At 46.6% G+C, this 15,442-nt stretch overlaps 1 protein-coding gene across 4 annotated transcripts in view; it reads right to left on the bottom strand.

Annotated features, from left to right (window-relative positions):
- Positions 1-15,442, bottom strand: part of Zfp470 (zinc finger protein 470) — a 24,488-nt gene extending 9,046 nt beyond the window's left edge. For 3 of the 4 annotated variants that reach the window (XM_087607141.1, XM_087607133.1, XM_087607136.1), the window contains exons 1-3: positions 15,294-15,442; positions 10,579-10,705; positions 430-522 (exon numbers count right to left, since the gene is read on the bottom strand). In XM_087607141.1, the coding sequence (XP_087463267.1) occupies positions 430-522; positions 10,579-10,705; positions 15,294-15,296 (223 nt within the window). In that variant the 5' untranslated portion in view covers positions 15,297-15,442. Of the gene's footprint in view, positions 1-429; positions 523-10,578; positions 10,706-15,105; positions 15,256-15,293 lie in introns of those variants that run through there. The other variant, XM_087607134.1, reaches the window with a different exon arrangement.

Raw genomic sequence — 15,442 nt, 5'->3', positions numbered from 1 at the left:
TTGTCCTTATAAGAGTTGCCTTCATCATAGTGTCTCTCTACAGCAATGCAAACCCTAAGACAGTGTCTCTTTGTAGTAATGGGAACCTTAAGTAGGACAGTGGCAGTTACTGGTGTGTGAGTAGGGTCTAATCTCAGTCCTCTGTTCACACCGTACCACATAGTGCCATGTATTGGCTGACAGCTGGCCTCATTATTGTCACCTGTTATGAACAGGGCAGCATTCAATTAAAAACTTGGATGCTTTCATAAAAAAAAATACATCAGAAAGAACCAAAAACTAGTAGATAGATTAATATGGGTAATCCTTTCCAGAAACTACAAAAATGAAGTGTCTGGTCAGGTAAGTTGGTAAGAAGCCTTCAACATGACCACCCTGGTAACTGTCCTCTTCTTGCTGCCCTCCTTTGCTCAGGATTCACTCACTGACCTGGAAGGCTGCGGACAGAGGAGTCTACCACAGGCCGTGGCCCAAATCCATGCTCCAACTTGAAGATTACCTCAGGTTTGGTCATGCACCGTCCTGTAAGTGGTGAAGAATAAACAAGTTTTACAAAGGTGTTAGGTGCAGTCCACTAACACTAATGAAAGACGACATCTAATTCAGAACCTTTACTTAGATCAGTGAATCAGAAACTTTCCTTAGAGGGTTTACACTTACATTCCTCACTGGCTGCAGTATCATCTTCAAATAGCATAATGATTTCCAGACAATTTAAGAAAACAGAAGTGAATAGAAGAGAAAACACAATAAAAGAAAGACTATTTAAAACAAATTCTACAGGAAAGGGTAATCATAAAACAATCAACCAAGGACCCAACCAGATGCCTCAGTGGTTAAGAACACTTGTTACTCATACAGATAACCTGGGTTCAATTCCCAGCAACCCTATCAGGTTGCATACACCATCTGGAAGTTTAGTTCCGGCAAATCTGACACTTTTTGGTCTCTCCACATTGCAAACACGCTATAGATAAAAATAAATTAAAAAAAAATTTTTTTTTGGTTCTTTTTTTCGGAGCTGGGGACCGAACCCAGGGCCTTGCACTTCCTAGGTAAGCGCTCTACCACTGAGCTAAATCCCCAGCCCCTAAAAATTTTTTAAATAAGCTAAATTACTAGGAATGGCGGAGCGTGTATTTAATCCCAGTACTTGGAAGGAAGAGGCAGACATATCAGCTTGAGTTAAAGGTCAGTCTGATCTATTTAACAACTTCCAGGCCAGCAGAGCCATATAGTAAGACTCGTTTTTCAAAAATAAGTTAAATAACCCAGGCAGAGTTTAAAAATCAATAGAACATAAGGATCATTCAATATATACACATGATCACTGAAAAGAACATGTCTTCCCTGTGTTTTCTAGAAGACAAGAAACAAAACAAAACTGGAGAGATGAGTTATTCACCAGCAAATGACTGTCACATTATAAGCAGACACAGTAGTCGCACACCAGCAAGTGACTGTCACATTATAATCAGACACAGTAGTCACACACCAGCAAGTGACTGTCACATTATAGTCAAACAGGCACAGTAGCAAAACTAAGAATTCCAAACACTCTAAAGCCTGGCCCTTCAGTCTGCACCTGTACCCTTTGGCAGATCAGCATACCTGTCACCAGACCCACAGCCTGCCTGTCTCCCAGGAGGTCTGCCCTACCCAGGGACGAAGGTGAGACCCCTGCCACAATACCCATGCCAACTGGGACCACCACAGAGCCCAGCAGACGTGGGATCTATCCCACTCACTGGAGCCCCATCACCTTACATTCTGGACCTCCACCTGCACCCGTGGCAGATTGGCATGTCTGTGCCCTGATGCCACAGCCTGCCTGTCTCCCAGGGATCTCCCCTAAGCAGGACACAGGACAACTGCTCTAACCAGAGACACAGGAAGCTTGCTCTAACTAGAGATAGCACTGCCTGCCTCCCAGGAGGCCTGCTCTAACCCAGGTCCCACAGCTCTACCTGACACCTAGGAGACCTGCTCCAATCCAAGATACCCGGGACAGTTGACAGCAGATATAACCAGATGGTGAAAGGCAAGCACAAGAACATAAGCAATGGAATCTGTGGTGGTTTGAATATGCTTGGCACAGGGAATAGCACCATTTGGAGGTGAGGCCTTGCTGGGGGAGGTGTGGCCTTGCTGGAGGAGGTGAGGGCTTGCTGGAGGAGGTGTGGCCTTGCTGGAGGAGGTGTGGCCTTGTTAGAGGAGATGTGGCCTGGCTGGAGGAGGTGTGTCACTGTGGGCATGGGCTTTAAGACCCTCCTAGCTGCTTAGAGGCCAGTTTCTCCTGTTTGCCTTCAGAACAAGATGTTGAACTCTCAGCTCCTCCAATGCCATGCCTTCCTGGAAGGGAGGACAAGCGGGGGGGGGGGGGGGGTTCAGGAGGGCAACATTTGAGATATAAATAAATAAAATAATTAATTAAAAACAAATAAAGCCTAAGCTGCCCCATGGTAGCACATGCCTTTAATCCCAGCACTTGGAAGGCAGAGGCAGAATCAGACAGATCTCTGAGTTCAAGGCCGGTCTGGTTTACAGAATGAGTTTCAGAACGGCCAAGGCTACACAGAGAAACCCTGTCTAGAAAAAGGAGGAGGAAGAGGAGGAAGAGGAGGAGGGGGAGGAGGAGGAGGAGGAGGAGGAGGAGGAGGAGGAGGAGGAAGAGGGAGGAACAATGACAATGATGAAAAGTAAGAGGTGGTGGTGAAGAAGGAGGAGGAAGGGGAGAGGGAGAAGTGGAAGAGAAGGAGGCCTATTGCCGCACATAGAAGAACACCCCTTAGCTGTGTGCTTAGCTGTCACCACACTCCCCAGCATTACAATGACTTCAAAGCTTCACATGGACACAGCAACCAAACTGCAGGTACAAAAACCCCAGTGAACACAGGCACAAAAATTCTCAACAAAATAGAAAATCGACCAGCTCATAAAACAGCTAGGAGCTACGGTCATGTGCGATTCATACTAGGACTGCAGCACTCACCATATGGAAACGGGAAACATCCATGCACTAAATAATGAACAGCCACATTTCTACATCAGTGGTGCCTGCCTTAAATCCCAGAGGAGTCAGGGCAAGTCCATCTCTGAGTTCCAAGCTAGTTAGGTTTGCATGGGGAGACCCTGTCTCAAAACCCACAACCAACACAACAGAAATAGCCATGTGCATACAATGGATGCATTAAAGGCACTGTTCCGTTCAGAGACAAATCTCAGTAAACTATAACATGGCTGTCTACACACACCAAGGCCACAGCCCACAGCCTGGGGAGTACAGCAAGCCTGAGATGATGTCCTCTAGGAACACAGCAGGATGTGGACTCTCACCAATCTCACGTTTAGTAATAAGGTCTACAGACATATATACCTGTATTGATATATGGAAAAAAGAACACTCAAAGCAGAAAGAGGAACATAAAGTTGAACTTACCTATAAACCACACTGTAAAGAGAAAACCTTAGACTCTAAATAAGGGAGAATTGATACAGCATAACAAAAGCAGAAGTCACAAGTCAAACTTAATACCTTTTATGAGAAATTGCTAAAAAGTCAGAACACAACCCTCTTTTAAAAAAAAAAAAGGCTACTCATGGCCAAGAGTGGTGGTGCATGCATTTAATTCCAGCACCCAGGAGCCAGGGGAAGCCAGATCTCTGTGAATTTGAGACCAGCCTAGTACAGTTTCAGTACTGCCGATTGCAACAATGCTAATTAAATAAGTAACCAGAAAACAAAGAAACCCAGTCAAAAAAAAAAAAAAAAAAGAATTGTCAGTACTGGTGCTGAAGAGACGTTTCAGTGGTTAACAGCATTTATTGCTCTTTCAGAGGATCCGGGCTCAATTCCCAGTGCAGTGACTCACAACCATTGTTAGCTTCAGGTTTGGAGAATACCGGACCCACTTCTGGCCTCCCGGGAAACCAGGAAGGTATGTGATATATAGATATGCATGCACACAAAACCCATACTCATTAAATACCTACTTTTTATAGACCTTTTTATAGACTTGTGGAGCGGCGCTGAGGAGCAGAGAGACCTCTGAAGGCTCTGAAGGGAGATAGGAGGTGGAGGAGGACTCTGCAGAGACCACAGTATCCCCAGAACAACCCCAAAAAGGCAGGTCTCGTGCAGAGACGCTTCCGAAGATTTGCCTCGTGAGGTTAGAAGGAAAGATGGCAGGGCAGAGGCGTGCGCAAAGTGGAGAAAGGTGAAGCTAGAGACTCCACAGCGACGAGTATGGGAGCGGGATGGGACGAGTATGGGAGCGGGATGGGAGTATGGCTCCGGCATGGGAGTATGGCTCCAGCAGACGAAGAACATGTTCTCGACCAGTAGGGCTGGTCCTCAGCCCACCAGAACGAGCGAGGGACAGCCTGCAGCGTGGAGCCACTACTGTTACAGCCGGGGCGGCCTGCCCTCCTGGGAGGAGGCGAGAGAGAGGCTATGGTGCTGCCCACAGGCTGCAAGAGCAAAAGTAGACCATACCTGTTGAGCCTTGAGGGCAGAACGACGTGCTCGCACAGACCTTGCGTGAAGATGCCCTGCCCAGCCGCAAGATCTCCCTGGCCTAACTCTGGGCACACAACAGTAGACTATCCAAGATGAGCGTGAGCAATCGCCCAGTATTTATGGTGCTTTGTTACTGTGAGTATTTGCATGTAAAAGTGTTGTGGGAAAAGAAAATACTGTGGCACACTGCATTTTGCAGTGCTGATTACATATATAAAAAAAAGTGTGTGATGCATGCTCCACTATGTTCATCGCAGCCTTATTTATAATAGCCAGAAGCTGGAAAGAACCCAGATGCCCTTCAACAGAGGAATGGATACAGAAAATGTGGTACATCTACACAATGGAATATTACTCAGCTATCAAAAACAATGACTTTATGAAATTCGTAGGCAAATGGTTGGAACTGGAAAATATCATCCTGAGTGAGCTAACCCAATCACAGAAAAACACACATGGTATGCACTCATTGATAAGTGACTATTAGCCCAAATGCTCGAATTACCCTAAATGCACAGAACACATGAAACTCAAGAAGGATGACCAAAATGCGAATGCTTCACTCCTTCTTTAAAAGGGGAACAAGAATACCCGTGGCAGGGAATAGAGAGGCAAAGATTAAAACAGACACAGAAGGAACACCCATTCAGAGCCTGCCCCACATGTGGCCCATGCATATACAGCCACCCAATTAGACAAGATGGATGAAGCAAAGAAGTGCAGGCCGACAGGAGCCGGATGTAGATCGCTCCTGAGAGACACAGCCAGAATACAGCAAACACAGAGGCGAATGCCAGCAGCTAACCACTGAACTGAGAATAGGACCCCCGTTGAAGGAATCAGAGAAAGAACTGGAAGAGCTTGAAGGGGCTCGAGACCCCATATGTACAACAATGCCAAGCAACCAGAGCTTCCAGAGACTAAGCCACTACCTAAAGTCTATACATGGACTGACCCTGGACTCTGACCTCATAGGTAGCAATGAATAGCCTAGTAAGAGCACCAGTGGAAGGGGAAGCCCTGGGTCCTGCTAAGACTGAACCCCCAGTGAACGTGATTGTTGTGGGGAGGGCGACAATGGGGGGAGGGTTGGGAGGGGAAGGCAGTAGAGAAGGGGAGGGGGATGTTTGCCTGGAAACCGGGAAGGGGAATAACAATTGAAATGTAAATAAGAAATACCCAATTTAATAAAATGGAGGGAAAAAAGTATGTGATGAAGAGGTGAGAAAGATGGTGGAGTAGGCAGAGTGCCCTGGCGGGGGAAGGCAGAAATGGACTCAGTGGTGGTAATGTGTGTGGGAGCACGGCTGTGGTGGAGGGGGAGCATGTCATTACTAAGTCAAGCTGACAGGGTCGTGTGGCACATCTGGGGTTCATCAGGCCCTGCCCCCTAGCATGCTGCCCAGCTACTCAATAGCTCTGACTTAGAGCAACAACAGGATGTCCTCTGTGATCAGGGGTGCCTCCGCAGGCGAAGTTGGTGGCCAAACTGTCAGTGCTATATCCTGGAGATGTGCTGGTGCCTGTGGTCTACGCTGCTGCCTGACACCATGTTGATGTTTGTGGTCCATGTTCCCACTGGTGCAAGGTCCAGCCTGCAGCCAGAGGACTTTCAGATGTCTGTGGTTCATGCTGCTGCCAAGGGCCATTTTGGTGTCCGTGATCCATGCTCCTGCAGGGAGTCATGATGATGTCCATTGTCAGTTCCCCCACTGGAGACGGTATCCATGATCCACGTTACCTCCTGAAGTCATATGATATCTGCAGTCTGTACTGCAGTCTGTACTGTGGCTCAGGGCCAGGTTGATGTCTGTGGTCTGTGCTATCCCCAGAAACCATGTAGAAGTACATGGTCCGGGCTGCCACTGGCTATTAAGGGCGAGGATGTTTCCTTTTACAGTAGTATCAAGGAAAGCTGCAGAGGGACAGTCATTAAGGCTTCTGTGGCAATCCTCCCCAACAATCCTACAGCAAACTCCCATGTTAAAAAAAAAAAAAAGACTTGGCAGGAAGCTACTGACAAAAGCCTTTCACGTTTTTAATACGGAGTCTGAAGTATAGTTCTTCACAGTTGGCCTCTGCTGGGGTTGGGGTGGGGAAAGTCAGCAGCTATCTTTAAGGGGCTGACCACGGGGAGTTTGACCCTGCTCCATTGAGAATATAGGCAGCATGGTTTAGATGTGGTGCATTTTTTTCTCTTCTTTTTTTTCTTTTTTATAGGGCGGGCACAAGAGTGTGTGGGGACAGACCTAGGAAGACTGAGGGGCAAGTATGATCAGCGGGGTGCACTATGCAAAATTTCCAAATAATAACAATATTATGTTGGAATAAATTTAATAAAGGTTCAATACTTTTATTTTTTGCTTATTTGTTTTTCTTTTAGGCAGTACTGAAAATTACATGTAGACTCTATCATACTACATAAGTCCCGTAGCAATTAGCCATAATAACAAATCAACTTTTCTTTTATATTTGGTTCATTTTCTGTGTGTGAGGATTTTCCCTGCATGTATGTATATTTACACCAAATGCATGCCTGGTGCCTACAGAGGTCAGAAGGAGTCATCAGAGGCAATGGAACTGGAGTTACTGTAAACCGCCACGTGTGTGCTGGAAATCAAATTGAAGCCTTAGTGAGAACAACAACGATTTAGGCTCGACAAGTCACTTTTAAAATGTTTGCTACGTGTATGTATTTGTGTGTGTGTGTATGTGTGTGTGTGTGTGTGTGTGTGTGTCTGAGCATGAACATGCCATGTCATACATGTGGAAGATGGAGAACTACTAGCAGGTACTTCGCTCATTCCACACGGTGGTCCTGGGGATTGAACCTGGGTGGTCAGGCTTGGCAGCAAGCACCTGTACATACTGAGCTAGCTCACCGGCCCCACAACTCTGTTTTATACAAACAAAGGGGTCAAGATGTGTATATTCATTGACTAGTCCCAAACAGTCAGCCCTGAAGGCACACATATAAATAACACTACATGATCCAACAGGAGGCAGAGGTAGGTGGATCTGAAGTCTACCCAGTCTGCTCTCTAGAGTCCCAGGATTCCCAGGGCTACACAGAGAATCCTTGTCTCAACAAACAAACTTAAATGGGAGGGGCTGAGTAGATGGCTTAGTGGTAGACAGCACTAACTGCTCCTGCAGAGAACTGGAGTTCAGTTTGCCCAACCCATAGGACAGCTCACAACCATGTGTAACTCCAGTTCCAGATCTGATGCCCTTTTCTGACCACCACCACCCCCACTCCCCCAACCTCCTCGCAGGAGCACACACATAAAATAAATATTCAAAAATATATTGGCTATATGGTATATAGTGGGCAGGCTAAGATAAACTAGACACAGGATTATATTTCCATATAATAGTGATTGCTGATTGCGCCCAATAGTAAAACCTTGTTTCAGGACCCCGCTTCCCCGGGTGGTGGTGGGACAATCATAAATCATATTCCATTAGGGCTTATAGAAAAATACTTTAAATAGAAACACTTCAAATAGGGACTTTCCATTTCAATATAATCCTAATTTTAATACTAACATATTCTTCAGAAATAGAAAAACAGCCCAAGATTACAACTAACACATTCAAGGAACGATATTGCCAGTGTCAGAGCGACCCCAAGGAACAACCCTGAAGTCCCTGTAATAGCAACACAATCATAGACAGAAACAAAAACACCAAGGCACTGGCATAAAGACACATGCGCATACACAATATAACAATTAGAACCAAAGTATAAAAGCCTGCATGTTCAGTGCTATCCTCTGGATCTAAAAATGTCCTCCAAAGGCGAGATGCTCGATTCTTCAGTACCAGCCTGTGGTGACGTTAGTAGATAATAGATAGAACCCAGGAGAGAAAACGGGATCCTGTCTGGGATCTCAGCACCCTTTCTTTCTTCCCTGACTGCAGTGAGGCAAACAGCTTTGTAACAGTTTGTATTACCTAGTAAGATGTTTCTCTCACCACAGGATCCATAGCCAAGTATGTTTTGAATGAGATGTCCTCCATAGTCTTAGGCATTTGAACACTTTGCTCCTGGTGGGTGGCACTATGCAGGGAAAACGTAGAATATGAGTCTTTACTAGAAGTATGTCGCTGGGGAGGGGCTTTGGGAATTCAAAGAATTTTCAATCCCATTCTTCTTTCCGCTTCCTGTTCATGGTTAGAGATACGAGCTCTCAGCTGTTCCTTCTGCCATGCAGCCCTACCAGGATAGTAATAGATTCTTAGCCCTCTTGGACCACAAACCCCAAGCAAACCCTTCTATATGTTCCCTTGGTCATGGTGTTTTTATCACAGCAGTAGGGAGGTAGATAAAACACCAAGTATTTAATTGCTGATCGAAACTTTTCAAAGCCACAAGCTAATATAAAGCTTTCCTCCTGCTAAGTTTACTTGCAGTCATGTTGAGAAACATGAATATTTACCAGCTGAGGAAGGGTAATAGACCTTCTTTCTGCCTGACCAGAAATCGGTTAAAACTGGATCAAAATTGAAGCACCAGACAACCTATAAAGTTGTTAGCCTACACAGAAAACACTTTAGAACAATCATACAATGTTTTAATAGACGTGTAAAAGAGCAAACAGAAGCAGAAGTCAAATTGATCATGATCCTCAAAACCATCTCTATAGAGAGGTAAGCAACGGATGGACGAAACCATCCTACGTGGGGAAAAGACGTGGGCAAAGGATGCATCCAGCACAGTCACCCACAGAACGAGTAATGACTGTGAGGCCCTAAAGAGAAGGAACACAGCCAGCCTTCTCTTAAATCTGGGTGAAAGGCCTGAAGAGATGTTTCTTAAACACAGACAGCCCACGAAAATATAAAATGAAAGCTCACTGCTCCCAGTCATCATGAAGACACCAATCACAACAACAGGAGGTGACAATTCTGCCATCTTGGCATGGTCACTTAAGATTCGCAATGACAAACGTTGAAAAGTCCCAAAAGATGACGGTGCTAATACAAACCGGTACAGCGAACATGTAACACAGCATGAAACATTCTCAAAAAACTAAACAGAACCACTGCATGATGTTGCTACTGTTCTGCTGACTGAAGTCAAGAAGAGTACTATGTAGAGAAATCGGCAGCTCCCTGGGTATTACGGTGTTGTTCACGAAAGCTAAAGGAAGTGTCCATCAACAGGGGACAGCGAAGACCATGTGACACAGAGACTAGCACTACTCACTGACGTGAATGAAGTCTAACGGTGACGTGCACACACTGGAGGGGGTTATGGGAAGCTATGGTGCTGTTATTTCCTCTTAAAGTCCAGTAGCTGTGGGGACCTGACTCCTATCCACAGTCATGGCAACACTGGACCATAGAGTGGATGCCTAGCTCTGGGATGATGATATATCGTAGGTCTCTGGAAATTTCCACACAGGGCTGTCACAAACACGACCAACAATCCATTCAGGACCGGCTTTTAGAGACAACTATGCAACATAAGTAGGTATAACCTGAATAGGGTGGTGACCCTTGGTGCTATGAGTGTCTGAATGCCCTTGTTCTCCGAGGATCCCAGTAAATTCACTAATCGTCCAAGCTGGAATTGATGGAATCTTTCTTTTGGCTTATCTATACTCACTTCAACGTTGTGAACAGAAGTTTCTTTATGTCTGCCCAGGAAAATGAAAAAAAAATATAATCTAAATGTCATAATCTATATGTCAAAAAACATCCTACTCCCGACACCAAAAAAACAAAACAAACAAACAAACAAAAAAAAAAACAGGGGAAAATATACAGGGTAGAGGAAAAAGGTAAAACACTGGGAGTATTTACAGAGATGCATATGGAAATAATGGTTAACCCCTGTCCCAAGATGGCCAGTGTGGCCTTAGCTGTTCAGAAGCTTGCTCTCTAGAATAGGCAATTTTAGTTTTTTCTTGAAAATAAATAAATAAATAAATAAATAAATAAATAAATAAATAAATAAATAAATAAATAAATGTATGTACGTATGTCAGTGATAATTCCTAAAATTACCATCTAAAAATGCAATTGGTACTGAGGGTTACGGCCAGCCTTACCCAAGAACAGGAGGCTGCTGTAGTTCTCCAGCATCACGTCCCTGTAGAGTCTCCTCTGTGCCACATCCAGATGCTGCCATTCATCCCAGGAGAAGTCCACAGCAACGTCTTCAAATGACACGGAACCCTGCAATGACGCATTTCTTTTAAACCACAGGTACTCGGCGTTAGGAACCTAAATTCTCTCGATGTGGCTTTGAAGAGTTAAATTTCAAAAAGTTAGTCTCAAACAAAGTCCAGACATGCCTGAGAGATTTTGAGATAGGGCTCACCGGCCCGACTATCAGCTCCCAAGGACACTGGCCATCTGGAGCCACCCCCTCCCCTTCCTTCACTCCCTGAGGATGGGTCATCCCCCTGCTGCAGTGAGATGAGTTGCCCTGCCCACATTGCTGAGATGCTAGATTACACTTATGCTTTGTTGATGTAACTCGTGCCAAAAGTAACTGTGCACCCTTTGTATTAGCCAATTATGTGTATCCACACGAAACCCCTGGTTTTCCCTATATAAGCTCCTGCCTAGAGAGGCTCGGGGCTTGACTCAATCTCCTGTGTGGGATACGTGTCAGCCCGAGATCTCGTAAATAAAACTGCCTCTTGCTGATTACATCAAGACCGCTACTCGTGTTTCCTGGGGGTACCCCAACCCGTGACTGGAGCGAGAGTCTCCCCAAGTTTGGGGGTCTTTCAGCTTCACTATCCTCTGTGTGGTTTTCCCTGAAGGCTTGACAGGATGTGGAATCACAGAAGGGAACCTCAACGACAAATTGTGACTGGGCCGAATGACAAGAATAAGTGACCGCTGACTGTTCAGCCGTACGTGGGCGTCTATTCTCATCCTCTCCAAGGTTCAGGGACCAGCACTGAGCGGCCATGGAGAGTGTAACAGTCGGCCTCTGGGGAGGAGTCCTGGGAAACACTGTCAGGAATGACCCAGCTATTGCACCCAGGAAGTCACATCTGCGGTGTCTACTTCACAAGACAAGGCCCACCGACATTCAGTTTCAGCCGCGGTGGGAAACGGAACAGGGATGCAGCTTTTCCTGTGCTCCTTGCAGCAGCCACCTGAGGAGTCGGTTTCAGAACTGCCACTCAGGTAAGAACAGCATTTTTAAAAATTATTTTGATTGTTCGTATTTGTAATTGTGGAGCACACACGCAGGTGCCCACAGAAACCAGAATTGGTTCTCCCTGAAGCTGAGGTTACGGGAGAGCCGCCTGAGGAGCGAGCGTGGTGCAGTTCCTGGGCTCGCACCACAAGTCGCTGGGCCACAAAAGCCTTCAAAGCATTGGCAGGCTTCTCCTTCCCGCCCCAGCCTGTGGCCACCCCAGTAAACTGTCCCAATGCAGCTGTCCGAAACGCACCCCCAACCCCACACACCTCCCACTCCACCCCCTAACCACCCCCCTCCCGCCCCCACACCGCAACCTCCGGCTGTCAAGGGAGCTGTCCAAGGTGGCGCACCTCCTTTTCTGCCTTGTGGGGGCTGCCCCTCAGGAGTGGTCCACAATGGAGACACCCTTCCAGCGTCAGATTACTGCCAACATGAGGGACTGTCCATGGTGGCAAAGCCTTCTTTCCTGCCTCAGTCTACAGCTTTTGGGAAACAGCACTGCAGTAGCTGGACTTCAGATTTCCAACTTCTTTTTCATCTTTGTTGACTGCAACAAACTTCTGGGCTTGTTCCATTCCCTGCTAGCAGCTTTCCTCAGCAGATACCACATGGCTCTGGCATCTCAAACATCTTGGAGTCTTCAAGGCAACGTCAACTTCACAGCTTCTTGTTCCAGTGTCTGGGATCAGCGCATGATCTTCTGGGCTCCTCCAAAGGAGTTGGGTCACATCTCCAGCCCTGTCCTCTAGGCTCTGGTTGATCCACTCCACTGATGTTGCTACTGCTCTTGGTGATCATCCCATGATACTGGCATCTCCAATATGCTGGGGTCTCCCGCTGCAACTAGGCTTCACCAATAGCCTCTCATAGGCTCTCTTCATGGTTACAAGCCTCAACTCCTTTGCATGACCCCTTCAGTCCTGGGCCATCAACTGCAACTGAGGCTGCACCTTCACCAATGGCCTTCCATGGCCTCTCACAGTGCCCGGCCTCAGCTGCTTTTCTTTTCTTTCTTTTTTTTTTTTTTTAGATTTTATTTATTTTATCTATGTGAGTAGCTGTCTTCAGATACACCAGAAGAGGGCATCAGATCTCTTTACAGATGGTTGTGAGCCACCATGTGGTTGCTGGGAATTGAACTCATGACCTCTGGAAGAGCAGTCGGGTGCTCTTAACCGCTGAGCCATCTCTCCAGCCCTCAGCTGCTTTTCATGACCCCTTCATGCCTTCAAAACCAGTATCACATGGGTGACTCTTATACATCACCAAGTCTAGCCACAGCACAAGCTGTAACCTTGGCTATCTCTGGAAAACAGCTTCTTTGTGCTCTCAGAAAATACTTTCCAGAAGATTCCACCTCAGGGATGCTGGTCTCTTCTTAATCACCACTAATTTCTTAGCTCCAGCTAACCAACATGAAGTGTCCCAGTTGTTTCCTCCTCTTGACAATAAAGCCAGAATCACGTGGCTGAAGCTGCCAAATTTCTGCTGGTTGCTGGGGCTGGAACATGGCTCCCGTGTTCTAGTACATTATCACCAGCATTCTGTTTTCCAAGTCCTTCACTGCCTAGCCTGGCTGTCCTAGAACTTGCTCTGTAGATTAGCCTTGAACTCAGAGATCTGCATGGCTCTTCCTCCTGGGATTAAAAGTGTGTACCTCCATGTCTGGATTTAAGCTTTTCTTCACCTAGAAACTTGCTCTGTCCCAGGCTGGCCCTGAACTCAAGAGATCTGCTTTTCTTTGCCTTCTGTGATTAAGGGCTTGCACTATCGTGCCTGGACCTAAATTTAGCTGGATTGGGATCTTGCCCCAAGGTCACCACTCCCTTAATTTAATACCTTTGAACACGGATTTCAGCTCCGTTTCACTTCCTGGTGCCCCTTTAATACTCAAACCATATGTTTTATATTTTTCCTTTCTCAGCTTGCTATACTTGTTTAAAATGCTCTTCATGAGACTTAACCAGAGAACACAGTCTATGGTGGGCGTTTCTGAGACTTCCTTTGTCAATGCAATTAATCTGAGTCTCTTTACCTTAGCCTCAGGCAGACTCTTCAGACAAGGGCAAAAAAGCAGCCAAGTCTTCACCAAAATACCACAAAAACAGTCTCTAGGCCAAAGTTCTTCTCCACGGAAACCTCTTCGGTCAGATTTCCACAGTTCAAATCACTCTCAGCAATAAACTCTTCCATATTCCTACTAGGATAGTTCATTAAGCCCCACTTAAAGCATCCCACCACTTTCCAAATCCAAAGTCCCCAAATCTATTCTTCCAAACAAAAGCACGTTCAGGCCTATCACAGCAATACTCCAGCCCTTGGTACCAACTTCTGTCTTAGTTAGGGTTTTACTTCTGTATGAGCATAGACAAACCATCACACGCACTGTCCCCCACACTCAGCATGAGCAGAGGCAGGGGAGACAGAAAAGCAGCTAATGTCCAAATGCCTGCCAAATGACTGTCCCTCCCCTAGGTTCCTCTTTACTTCTGCACAAAAAGGACCCACTCTGAACCCTGATGGTGCAGGTCTCTAAACCCAGATACTTCAGAAGCCAATCCAGGAGGATAACAAGTCCAAGGCTACACTGGTCTACACTGGGACCCTGTCTCTATCATGGCATAGAATTTGTCTACTATGCATAAATCCTCAGGTATTCAATTCTCAATAATACACACACACACACACACACACACACACACACACAGAGGGAGAGAGAGAGAGAGAGAGAGAGAGAGAGAGAGAGAGAGAGAGAGAGAGAAATACCTCAAAAAAAAGAGTCTAATAAAAGTTACCCAGGAATGAAGCAGGAGTCAGTACTTGAACCCATGTCCCAGAACTCCAGAGTCCCAGAAAATTCGTTCCTATTGAACAGATGGTAAGACATCCTAATACTGAACAATGAAGTGATAGCAGAGGTAAAGTGTCCGTTCACAACCCTAGGTCTGACAGTCAAAGCCAGTCACACATTCAGAGAGATCACGTCTCACAGATTCAGATCAACACCCAGACACATAAAGGCAGAGGCATACAAAGTGCTGTGATAGGGTAAACAAGCTAGCCCTGGACTCCCCCACCTCCCCACCCGGGTGCCTACAGATGAGTAGCGGAGAGGCAGAGAGGCAACCAGCCTCTGCCTTCTCGATAATGGTAGAAGACGCACACAGTCCTTGTCCTACAGACCCCAAAAGTCTTAAGGAAATTCTTCCTGAGGAACGGGTGGTAAGAAACTAAAGGCAAGTAAGTCCGCGACAGCAAAGCCACAGTACTGGCCGGCGATCGTGCACCTGGATTTAGAGAGTCAGGTTCAAAAACCATAAAGACACGGACACTGACACGGAGACAGACACACAACCACAGACGCGCACTCAGAACCCAGGGCAGAAAACACAATGCGAGTCCGGGAACGCACTGGCCTAGATGCTGGGACGACTGCATTTTCCGCAGCGCGGCTTTCTCGGCTGCCCTGACCCAGGTGCCAGAAAAGCCATCAGCCCTGGCAGGACACCAGTGCGGAGCTGGACAGGACAGTCCGGAGGGGCCAGGCAGGAAGGTGCTGTGCGCCAAAACTGAGCCCAGGTCAGGACGCTGTGCGCTTACCATTTCCGGTTCCTGAACACCAGTGTCCTAATTATGGAGCTTCCCTCAGCAGGGAGCAGCCAGACACTGGCGACAGGACGAGGCAGAGAATCCCAGAGACGGAGAAAAGCCTGACAGATCGCAAACCCGATGGTGGTGGGTGGGTAGGT

The sequence above is a fragment of the Rattus norvegicus genome, chromosome 1 (genome assembly GCF_021556685.1).
Source record: "Rattus norvegicus strain SHRSP/BbbUtx chromosome 1, alternate assembly SHRSP_T2T, whole genome shotgun sequence".
In the NCBI taxonomy this organism is placed as follows: domain Eukaryota; kingdom Metazoa; phylum Chordata; class Mammalia; order Rodentia; family Muridae; genus Rattus; species Rattus norvegicus.
Note: the sequence above shows the minus strand (reverse complement) of the source record. Positions and strands in the feature narration are given on the sequence as shown.